Here is an 11549-nt window from a genome sequence, read left to right on the forward strand (position 1 = left end):
AAAGAGAACCCTCTGAGATGCCCCCCTCTCGGGGTGGAGCAGAGCTCCCCACCCCTTCCGTGGGCTGCACCCAATGACTTGCTTCCCGAAAGTACGGTGTGGACAGGGCGTGGGGGACCTGACACGCAGCGCCTCAGCCAGGTGAGGAAGGCTCACTGCAGTGACCAGCACGGCGCTAGCATGTGCCCTGGGTGTAAGGGAAGGAGAAGGCCACTGAGCCTCAGAGGGCCCCCTCTGTGAACCCGAAACCCCAGTCCAGCCACGAGAAAACCGTCAAACAAACCCAAAGAGAAGGGCTTTCCGCAGAATACCTGACAAGCGCTTCTCAAAACCGCCAAGCTCATCAAAAAAAGGGAAGGTTGGGAAATTGGAGGAGCCCAGAGGCACCTAAGAAGACCAGCTCAGTGCATGTGGGGTCCTGGGTTGAGTCCTGGATCAGCAAAAGGGCATTAGGGAGAAGTTATGAAATCCAGATCGATCATGGTGTTTACTTAATAATAAGGTATCAGTATTGGTTCATTAGTTATGAGAAAGGTACCCTACTAGTGTAAAATATTAGCATTTCCCAGAGGAAACTGGGTCCAGGTGTATGGGAACTCCTTGTGTAGTTTTTTTTTCTTTGAGACAGGGTTTGGCTCTGTTGCTCAGGCTGGAGTGCAGTGGCACAATCACAGCTGATGGTAACCTCCAACTCCTGGGCGTGAGCGATCCTCCCACCTTAGCCTCTGTACTATCTTTACAAAGTTTTATGTAACTATCAACTGTTGTAAAATTAAAACTTAATATATGCATAAAATAAAGAACCCCCTGACTTCAGTGGAGAGAGCAGACTGAGATGGACAAGAGTGAAGTCAGAGAGACGTGTGGGGGCCCCACAGTGGTCCAGGTGGGCGCTGTGAGCAACTTGTTGGTAGCAGTGGAGATGGAGAAAGATGAGTCGATTTCAGTGTCAGGACATGCTTATAGCTGGCGAGGAGGTGAGGGAACAGGAGGAAGCCTGAATGATGTGTGGTTGGAGCCTGTGGATTTTTTTCAATAGATTTTTCTTTTTGGGGAAAAGATAGATGAAGGGCAGGTTTGAGGTGGGTGGCCAAGGGTTCTCTTTTGGCTGGAATATTACTGACCCCCCTGGGATGTTACTGAGATCACTGGTCCTCATGGAAATGCCATTACAGGGACCGGTGAGCGTGAAGACCCAGGCGAGGGAGGTGCTGGCATGTAAGTGGATTTAAAGCATGGGATGGGACCAGGTCATCTAGGGAAGGAGGGTAGTGATGGAGAAGAAAGAGGGCCTGGCCCAGAGCCCTGGGACCTCCAACATCCAGAGACCTCACAAGGAGGGGCCACAGAGAGCCCACAGAGACCAGCCAGGGAGGGAGCAGGACACCTGGAGGATGAGGTGACCCAGACGCCAGAGTAAAGTGTTTCCAGAAGCAAGGGTTTGTCATTTGTGTACTGCTGTGGGCACTGAAGGCAAGAACAGAGAAGTGACCAAGGGTTTTGCCATCACAGAGGTTGTTGATGACCCAAATATCCGTGGAGTGTGGGTCTGACTGAGGAGGTGGAGGGAGACAGGCAGTGGAGGCAGGAGACAGCTCTTTCCAGAACCTTTGCTGGGGAAGGGGAGCAGAGACATGGGCTGGGGCTGGAGAGAACCCGGGACAAGGCAGGTCCTTTCCAGGTGAGGAGCCCCCTGCACGCTGCTGTGGTGATGCAGTGATTCTGTGCAGAGGGAAGAAAACTGCAAAATTCCGCACAAGTTGGAGCAGGGAGCTGGAGTGGGGGAGGTGGAGAGGGCGGGGGGACGCAGAGGACAAGACTGGGGGCCTCTTCAGAGCAGGGACCCTTCCTGATGGAGGTGAGGGATAGTGTCCCCACTGTCGCAGTGAGGGGTGAACCTGAGCTCTGGGGGGCTGTAGTGGGGCAGGCACTCACTCTCCGGGTTGTCACAGGATTAAAGGAGGGTGCTTGGCACAGAGTGATGCCCAGTGAAGGTGTTCATGAGCGTCGGTGTCACCCAGCGGCGCCTGCTCATTGGACACTTGGTGTCTTTAATGAGCTGGGGAAGCTGGGGGGAAGCTTGGGCGGGGTGGTTGGAGTTTGTGTCTGAGGCTCCACTGGGGCAGGAGGGGACCTAGCCTGTGCCCTTCTCGCGGAGCCTGACCTCAGCTCTGTCCTGCGCCCGGGCCTGTGCGCTGGACACGGAGGACTGACTCGGGGGCCCCCAGCCCAGGGCGGAGCCGGCCCCCTCCCTGTTGCGGGTCGCGGGCCTGGCCTAGAGCCTGCGCCTGGCCGGGGAGACCTGCTGGGAGGGAGTGCGTCAGGGCGCGGGCGTCCGCCCTGCTCTGTGACGCGCGGCCCGAGGTGCACGCAGGGCTCACACCGCCTGTCCTGGCCTCCGACCCGGGCCGACTATGGCAGCGCTGCGGCTCCTGGCGTCGGTGCTCGGGCGCGGGGTCCCCGCCGGCGGCTCAGGGCTCGCGCTGTCCCAGGGCTGCGCCCGCTGCTTTGCCACCAGTCCCCGGCCCCGTGCCAAGTTCTACGCGGACCCGGTGGAGATGGTGAAGGACATCTCTGACGGGGCGACCGTCATGATCGGGGGCTTCGGGCTCTGCGGGATCCCCGAGAACCTGATCGCCGCGCTGCTCAGGACCCGCGTGAAAGACCTGCAGGTGGTCAGCAGCAACGTGGGCGTGGAGGACTTCGGCCTGGGCCTCCTGCTGGCCACCAGGCAGGTCCGTCGCATCGTCTGTTCCTACGTGGGCGAGAACACCCTGTGCGAGAGCCAGTACCTGGCAGGAGAGCTGGAGCTGGAGCTCACGCCCCAGGGCACCCTGGCCGAGCGCATCCGCGCGGGGGGCGCCGGGGTGCCCGCCTTCTACACCCCCACGGGCTACGGGACCCTGGTCCAGGAAGGGGGCGCCCCCATCCGCTACACCCCGGACGGCCACCTGGCGCTCATGAGCCAGCCCCGAGAGGTGAGGGAGTTCAACGGCGACCACTTCCTTTTGGAGCGCGCCATCCGGGCAGACTTCGCCCTGGTGAAAGGGTGGAAGGCCGACCGGGCAGGAAACGTGGTCTTCAGGAGAAGCGCCCGCAATTTCAACGTGCCCATGTGCAAAGCTGCAGACGTCACGGCGGTGGAGGTGGAAGAGATCGTGGACGTGGGGGCTTTCCCCCCAGAAGACATCCACGTTCCTAACATTTATGTAGATCGCGTGATAAAGGGGCAGAAATACGAGAAACGAATTGAGCGCTTAACGATCCGGAAAGAGGAAGATGGAGACGCTGGAAAGGAAGAGGACGCCAGGACGCGCATCATCAGACGCGCAGCTCTGGAATTTGAGGACGGCATGTACGCCAATCTGGGCATAGGCATCCCCCTGCTGGCCAGCAACTTCATCAGTCCCAGCATGACTGTCCATCTTCACAGTGAGAACGGGATCCTGGGCCTGGGCCCGTTTCCCACGGAAGATGAGGTGGATGCCGACCTCATCAATGCAGGCAAGCAGACGGTCACGGTGCTTCCCGGGGGCTGCTTCTTCGCCAGCGACGACTCCTTCGCCATGATCCGAGGGGGACACATCCAACTAACCATGCTTGGAGCCATGCAGGTTTCCAAATACGGCGACCTGGCGAACTGGATGATCCCTGGCAAGAAGGTGAAAGGCATGGGCGGTGCCATGGACTTGGTGTCCAGTCAGAAGACCAGAGTGGTGGTCACCATGCAGCACTGCACAAAGGACAACACCCCCAAGATCATGGAGAAATGCACCATGCCGCTGACCGGGAAGCGGTGCGTGGACCGCATCATCACCGAGAAGGCCGTGTTTGACGTGCACAGGAAGAAAGGGCTGACGCTGAGGGAGCTCTGGGAGGGCCTGACGGTGGACGACATCAAAAAGAGCACGGGGTGTGCCTTTGCTGTGTCCCCGAACCTCAGGCCCATGCAGCAGGTGGCACCCTGACGGGACCTGGATCTGGGCGGGGTGGTGCGCTCCTCAGGGCGGGTGCCACCGGGTTCCCCAGGGGAATACATGTCCCCAGCTCTGGGAGGGGTTTGCTACTGGCCTCCTACTTTCCTCCCTAGGTGGACAGTGCTCCTCTAGAGAGCTGCGACTTTAATTAAAAACAACAGGAAAACAGATCAGTTCCTCACTGTGTTTCTCGAGCACTGCAAGGCGCAGGTCTGCAGTGGTGAGGAATGGATGTCCGCTTTGCTCTGTGATGTTTACACAGAGCGTGCACAGCTCAGCGCATTCACAGCAAGATTTCATTCAAGCGCCTCCCTCGTACTTGAACCATGAAATGGAGATAAAAACTGACGAGGGAGAAAATCACTCAACCCAGAGTACACCTGAAGGGACATTTTACTACTGCAGTGAGAAATAGGCGAGCAAAGATGTGAGTTTGTGATTGGAAGACATGCTATCTTCACGAGCTTGTTTTTTCTTTTTCCTTCTCTTTCTTTTTTCTTTTTTTTTTTTTTTGAGGCAGGGTCTGGCTCTGTCGCTCAGGCTGGAATGCAATGGTGTGATCTCACTGCAACCTCTGCCTCCTGGGCTCAAGCAATCCTAACTCAGCCTCCTGAGTAGCTGGGACTACAGGCGCACATCACAATGCCTGCTTATTTTTTTTTTATTTTTTAAATTTATTTATAGAAATGGAGTTTCACCATGTTGCCCAGGCTGGTCTTGAACACTTGAGCTCAAGCGATCCACTTGCCTCAGCCTCCCAAAGTGCTGGGATTACAGACATGAGCCACTGAGTTGGGCCAATTAACCTTAGCTTACTGTAATTTTTTTTTTCTTTTTTAGACAGAATCTCACTCTGTTACCTAGGCTAGAGTACAGTGGTCCAGTCTCAGCTCACTGCAACCCCTGCTTCCTGGGTTCAAGCAATTCTCATGTCTCAGCCTCTCAAGTAGCTGGGATTACAGGCATGTGCCACCATGCCTAGCTAATTTATATATATATATTTTTAACAGTAGAGATAGGGTTTCTCCATATTGGCCAGGCTGGTCTCAAACTCTGGGCCTCAGGTGATCCACCTGCCTTGGCCTCCCAAAGTACAGGCTTGAGCCATTGCACCCGGCCTTCTTGAACATTTTTATCCATTATCTGGTATTTCTTCTGAGGCCTTTGTTGTTAAATTTTGTTTCCCTGAAGCCTCCCCTCCTCCTCCCACATCTCTCCTCCTGGGACCTATGAGATGTTAAGCTTCTAGATGTCCGTAGAAGGAAAGCAGGACCATCTCCAAGGGAAGGGACCGGGTGATGGGAGAGACTGAGAGGGGAGAGGCTGCCGGTGCTGAAATCCACCAGGAAGCTTCCTCTATCTGTGTGTGGCCAAAGGCTACAGCCTAGGACAGGAGGAGTTCTAGAACCCTAACCAAGGGACTAGATGAGTTTTCTCAGCTTCATTTGAATTGTTCCTGCATCATTCACACCAGACACTTAGGCCCTCCTCTCTGGGATGGAGGCCCAAACTGGCCACTTGTGTGATGGTCCGTTGTAACCCAAGAGGCTGTGAGGCATTTCCTCCTGAATCTATAGTCTCAAAAACTAAAATTAAGATTGTGTGTGTGTGTGTGCATGCACGCGTGCACACGTGCTGTTGACAACCAAGCCTGGCCTGGTGCATGCACTGCATAAGTGTAGCTCTGGGGGTTCCCAGGCCATTGGGGGCATGTGGTCAGAGTAGTAAGTTCTCACTGGTCAAGGACAGACTTTCCAAGGGGCCCATTGGAGCCTCACCCTGCAGGAAAGGCCAGATCCTGGGAAGGAGAGCAGGGCAGGGAGAGTTGGCGCTCATGGAGGGCACAGACTGGGGGTGTGGAAAAGGGGCCAGGGACTATGGCTGGGGTTGGGGGCTTGAAATGAAATGTCATCTAGTGGGCAGTGGGGTGCCTTTTGGGGCTCCTGGAGAGGGGCACCTGATTTGCCCTCGGCGTCAGTTTCCCAGGAGCAGTGTGCAAAAGGCTGAGGTATCTAGAAGCGGACAAGTGACCCTCTGGGCCTCCAACTCCGCCTTTCTGGAAGGGGCCTGCCCACAGCTGGGCAGCCTGAGAGTCCCCCACCTTGACTGTTTGGCCTTCCCTGCAGCCAGCTAGAGCCAGGGAGTCCTGCCTAAGAATGGGTGGGTAAGAAGCAGAGCTGATGGAGAAGGGAGGCTCTGGGCTCTGGAAGGAGAGGGCTGGGGATGGGGGAGCTTCTCCAGGCCTGCCAGATGCAGGGCTCTGAACCGAGACCCACTGTTAGTCCCCTTTACCACCCCCCATCTTGCCCAGCCACATCCAGCTGGGCCCTGCAGTTTGCTGGAAAAGTATATGACAATCCTGGCTCCGACCCACCTTGCTCTGGGACCTTGGACAGTTGCTGCTCTCTCTGGGCCTTAGTTTCTGCTTCTGTAAAATGGGAACCTGGGATTAGCTGCTTCCAAGGTTCCCTAGTCAGGCTCGCCTGGCCTGTGAGACCTACAGAGGGGTTCCCAGCACCCAAGCCAGGCCTGGCTCAGAGGGGCTTTGTGAGGGTCTGTGGTGTAACTGATCTAATGCGACATTCTGTCCTGTGTCTGGGAGACCCCCCATAAGACCCTTGAACACAGCTGCACAGAAGCAAATAGTGAGGAAAGCCTGCAGGACTGATGGCCTCCCAGGCCCCATGGCAGGCAGGGCTCCCCAGGGAGTCACAGGACAGAGCTGCAAGTGGAGCCAGGAGGGCTGCCCTGGGCCCCAGGCTGTCCCCATGTGTCAGCCAGTCTGCAGAGTGACACTCCAGTGCCCGGGCTGGTGACCATCACCACCCCACTCAGGCTGCTCTGTTCTCTCCCCATTGTGACCTCACTTGTCTTTTCCTCTGTGCCCCAGCTCTGTTCCTTGTATTTCTGCTGCTTCCCCATAACCTTGACTCACCGTGACTCAAGCCCTGCCCAGTGGATTCTCTCTGGGCCTCCTTCCCATGTTAGCATCTGCAGCTCACAGCTTCCCTGTCTCAGCAGCTCTTGTCCATGCTCGTGAGAGGGAGGGAGCCTCTCCTGCCAGTGCATTTGTTTGTGGCAGATGATGTCACAGGTCAAAGGTTGGTCTCTGGATTCACTGGTTGTTCAATCAAGTGGCCAAGGGACACCAGGGCTGAGGCACAGCTGCTTAAGGGCTGACCTTTGAGTGGGACTGAGGGTGGGGCAGGCAGTGTCCTTGACCTGTAGGGTGTACTGGAGAACTACGTAGGAATAAATACATCTGTATGTATAATGTCTGTCTAAGCGTATGTGCATCTGTGTGTTTATGCAAACATATGCATGTGTGTACATACGTGTGTACATCTGTGCTTATAACATGGAGGTGAAATGTACTTTCGTGTAAACTGAACAGCTGGTACTGTTTAAAGAGACATGAAAATGAGCTGGTAATCATGCTTCTGCAATTCAGTATCAGGAAATTTCACCCATGCACGGAGTGAAGAGGCTCCATTGCACTCCCATCTTTATCATGAAAGCCAGGAAATAACCTACATGTCTATGATGAGCCAATATCAAGTAAATTACAGTATACTACACCAAGGGATTTTATAAATTTGAAATGTTTATTGTGGAGACTTCTTTAAACAACCAGAAAAAGTTTTGTGTTTTGTTTTTTTTTTTTCTTGAAACACACTCTCATTCTGTCGCCCAGCTGGAGTGTGGTGACACAATCACACCTCACTGCAGCCTCAACCTCCCAGGCTCAAGCAGTCCTCCCACCTCAGCTTCCCAGGAAGTTCACCACCATGCCCAGCTAATTTTTGTTTTTATTTTTTTGTTGAGACAGGGTCTCACTATGTTGCCCAGGCTGGTCTCAAATGCCTAGGTTCAAGCAATCCTCCCACCTCGGCCTCCCAAAGTGCTGGGATTACAAGCGTGAGCCACCTTGCCTGGCCTCAAAAGTTTCTTTACTTAATTGCTTTTACAATAGAAAGGTTATTGAAATCCAAACAAGTACAGGATGACACACAGTTTTATTGGTGAGGCTTGGCATCTCCAGGGTTAGTTATCATGTTTTCAGCGGCATCCTCAGTCTGGAAGTGGCTGTGGGGGACAATCCCGTTTACAGGCTTCACTCCTCCTGGGGCTGAGGCCCAAGTCAGATCTCTGTTTCAGCCTTTTCTTTCTTTCTTTTCTGTCCATAAGCCCAGCTCGTGCATAAGAACTCGGGCTCTGGAATGAGACTGCCGCAGGCTGAAACCTGGGCTCTGGGACTTGGTTCAATGTTTCTGCTCTGCCTGGCATCTCCCTTGTGGGCATCAGGGAGACAGTTAATGCCCTGCTCTTGGGCTGTGCCCAGCAGAACAAGCACTCACTAAACCTGGCAGATGCTGCCATGAGCTGTCTCGGTGATAAGTTTGACATTCACACCCCAGAAAGTGCGGGACGGAAGACAGAACACAGGTCTCGGGGTCCTTGGACCAAGGTGGGAGCGCTGGTTCTCGGAGTCACTGGCAGTAGGACTCTGGGTCTCCTGTGAAGTAGGAGCTGCAGGGTTACTGTAAGGACCCAGTGAGGTGATCCATGGGAAAAATCTTCAAACTTGTAAAACACTTCACAAATGTTATTATTTGTGATGCAGCTGTCACTAATAACACCGCCTGCAGCTCACTGAGCACCCCCTCCCACCTCCTCCAAATCTGTGCCCAGGAGAGATGTGGACTGGCAGGGGCTGGACCAAGGACTCCAGGCTTCAGATGTGGAAACTGAGGCTCAGCAGGACCCCTTGGGTCCTCAGCCTCCACGCTCCTGGACCTGCCCAAGCCCCGGCAGAGAGACCGCTGCTGTGTCTGCTGCAGGGCCACTGCCCGTGAGTGACCCCTCTCTCCTTTCTGTCTCAGGGCACAGCGTGGATCCTGGCCTGGCCGGCCTGCTGGGTCAACGGGCCCCGCGCTCCCAACAGCCTTTCGTGGTCACTTTCTTCAGGGCCAGTCCGAGTCCCATCCGTACCCCTCGGGCAGTGAGGCCACTGAGGAGGAGGCAGCCGAAGAAAACCAACGAGCTGCCGCAGGCCAACCGACTCCCAGGGATCTTTGGTGAGGGTCGGGCAGGCTGGGGCCAAGGCCCTGTGGGCTTCTGGCTGAGAAAGGCAGGGTGAGAACCAAGTGGTGGCCCAGAGCCCTCAGGCTCAGGTCAGTTCAAGCTGACGGCCACTCTCCAGCCACCTTTCCTGACACCATCTTTGCCCTGATGCACCCTGGTGACCGGCAGGGTCCTGGCTGTCCTGGCTGTCCTGTCCTGTCCTGGCTGTCCCTGCTGCCCAGAAGTCTCCCTCTCTCCCCCTGGCTCTTCCAGGTCTTTCTCAGGAGCCTCCTTCAGAATCAGCTGCCCCTTCCCTGGGAGCCGCAGCCCCTCATGACCTGCGGTTGTGCCTGGGCACCCTGCGGGATCCTCAGTTGCTTATGCGAGTTTTCTCCCCGACTGGGCCAAGCCCTTCAGGATCAGGGACAGGCCTGACCCAACCCCGTGCCCTCCTCCCCAGGGAGTCGGCCCTTGACTGGCCTGGTCGTGAGCCACTTGAATCTCGGGAATGGGTGTGGCAGGAGAGGGTGGGCTGGAGTCACAGGGGTCTCCAGAGAGGAGGAGGCACAGGATGGCCGAGGGTCCTGCTGGGCTGTTTACTGGAGCATAAAGACGCTCATAGGCTGAAGGACAGGGGAGGACTGGGCACAGTGTCACTCTAGCCATTGGGAGCCATGGCAGGCTTCTGAGCTGGGTCATGGTACAAGCAGAGTTCCAGGGATGGGCTTTATGAGACCAAATGGTTTCCTGTCATTCATTTATTTGACAAATGTGCTCATCAGGGCATCCCCCACCCTGGTACCCCATAGTAGCTGCACACAGCAGGAACCCCAGAAAAGACCTTGCCCCTTCTGTCCCTGCAGATGACGTCCACGGCTCCCACGGCCGGCAGGTCTGCCGTCGGCACGAGCTCTATGTCAGCTTCCAGGACCTCGGCTGGCTGGTAATTGCTGACTCTTCTTGTTTCTGAAATGACAATCACCACCTGTAGATCAGAAGTGAATCTGTAGGGAGGACATAGAATCATGGGTGACTTCAATTTTCTTATGTATTTTTTTCTTCTGTGTTTTCCAAGTTTTCTAAAGTGAGAATATGGTGAGAAAGGGTTTTTTTTTGTTCAGTTTTTTGTTTTTTTTTAAAACCATGAAAATGAAGACTGAATCAACCAACTAAGCTGTCAGCATTGCCACAGGGTAACTGAGACCTCCCTGCATTGGCTACGACTGCAGCTCTGGGAGGCGTGGGCAAGGGAGGGCCGACCAGGGAGGGCCGGCTGGGGAGGGGACGCAAAGTGAAGATATGGGGGATGTTGGGCCTGAGCTCCTGCCCAGCCTTTTCTGCCGGGGGTTCCTGGGTGGATTCAAGCCTCTTGGGGGAGACGGCCCTGCAGGGCTGGAGGATGGGTTTGGGCCCTGAGGCTCAGGGAGGGGCACATGGATGGGACTCACCTTCTCCCTTGCCCCCCAGGACTGGGTCATCGCTCCCCAAGGCTACTCGGCCTATTACTGTGAGGGGGAGTGCTCCTTCCCACTGGACTCCTGCATGAACGCCACCAACCACGCCATCCTGCAGTCCCTGGTCAGTACCGTGCCCATCCTGCCCAGCCCCCTGGGGTGGGGGGCCCTCTGGAGAGGGGTCTGGTCCAGCTGGCTGGGAGGGCAGTGAGGCCACCTGCTCCGCGTCTCAGGGGGCTTTGTCTGCACAGTCAGTAACGTCGCTAACTTCCCACAGCTCTGCAGGAACTGGTCCTTATACAGCCACACTACACGTAGACTCGCACCCAAACACGGACATACGTGAACAGTCGTGTACACATGCCTGTTCTATGCACCGAACAAACTCCTGTGGGACACTTACACACCTGTGTGCAGCGCTCAGAGGCACAGCACATGAAACAGATGTGTACACTGTGTGGGGGCTGTGTGATCTTAACACACGGGCCCCCGAGTACACTGGCAAGTCTGACCGCCCGTGATATGTGCGCACAGTGTGTGGGGTGTGTGTGTGCACTCACCCACCTGTGCCGCACCCCAGGCAGGAAGCTTCTAGATGGTGTGGCTCTCAACCTTTTGGCTTTTCCCCCAGTTTCTCTCTTGGCCATCTGTGTTTTTTCTGGATCCCCTGGCTTTTGATGCCTTGGTGTCTGGGGCAACCTTAAAGGACAAAAGCAGGTTTCTGATGGGATCACTGGTGCTGCTCACTGTTGAGTACTCTGTGTGTTTGTGGATTCTGGCACTGAGGCTTCCTTCTAGAACTTTTTACCTAGAATCCCAGTTCCTGGTATTGCACAGCCTTATGTTTTCCCCTTAGGAGGTTCAACAGTGATGCCTTGATCAGGTGCGGTGGCTCACCCTGTAATCGCAGCACACGAGCCCAGAAGTTCAAGACAAGCCTGGGCAACACAGCAAAACCCTGTCTCTAAAATAAAAATTAAAACACACACACACACACGTGCGCACACAATGCCTTGGTGTGAGAGGAAAGAAATTACCAAAAGCTGCTCTGAGC

At 55.4% G+C, this 11549-nt stretch overlaps 3 protein-coding genes across 12 annotated transcripts in view; 2 read left to right on the plus strand and 1 right to left on the minus strand.

Annotated features, from left to right (window-relative positions):
- The window catches only part of BMP8B (bone morphogenetic protein 8b), a 35356-nt gene that overhangs the window by 15220 nt on the left and 8587 nt on the right, over positions 1-11549 (plus strand). The window contains exons 4-7 of one of the 2 annotated variants that reach the window (XM_034962050.3): positions 8861-9055; positions 9905-9984; positions 10509-10619; positions 11352-11461. In XM_034962050.3, coding sequence (XP_034817941.3) covers positions 8861-9055; positions 9905-9984; positions 10509-10619; positions 11352-11366 — 401 coding nt within the window. In that variant the 3' untranslated portion in view covers positions 11367-11461. Of the gene's footprint in view, positions 1-8860; positions 9056-9904; positions 9985-10508; positions 10620-11351; positions 11462-11549 lie in introns of those variants that run through there. The other variant, XM_034962045.4, reaches the window with a different exon arrangement.
- Positions 900-8769, plus strand: OXCT2 (3-oxoacid CoA-transferase 2). The gene has a single exon (XM_055094954.2). The coding sequence runs from the start codon at positions 2415-2417 to the stop codon at positions 3966-3968; it is 1554 nt and encodes a 517-aa protein (XP_054950929.2). The 5' UTR covers positions 900-2414; the 3' UTR covers positions 3969-8769.
- The window catches only part of PPIE (peptidylprolyl isomerase E), a 71558-nt gene continuing 69770 nt past the window's right edge, over positions 9762-11549 (minus strand). For 6 of the 9 annotated variants that reach the window (XM_055094992.2, XM_055094993.3, XM_055094985.2 and 3 more), the window contains exon 10: positions 11060-11194. In XM_055094992.2, coding sequence (XP_054950967.1) covers positions 11087-11194 — 108 coding nt within the window. In that variant the 3' untranslated portion in view covers positions 11060-11086. Of the gene's footprint in view, positions 10046-11055; positions 11195-11549 lie in introns of those variants that run through there. The other 3 variants (XM_034962067.3, XM_034962061.4, XM_055094971.2) reach the window with 3 other exon arrangements.

This window comes from Pan paniscus, chromosome 1, assembly GCF_029289425.2.
Source record: "Pan paniscus chromosome 1, NHGRI_mPanPan1-v2.0_pri, whole genome shotgun sequence".
Taxonomy (NCBI): domain Eukaryota; kingdom Metazoa; phylum Chordata; class Mammalia; order Primates; family Hominidae; genus Pan; species Pan paniscus.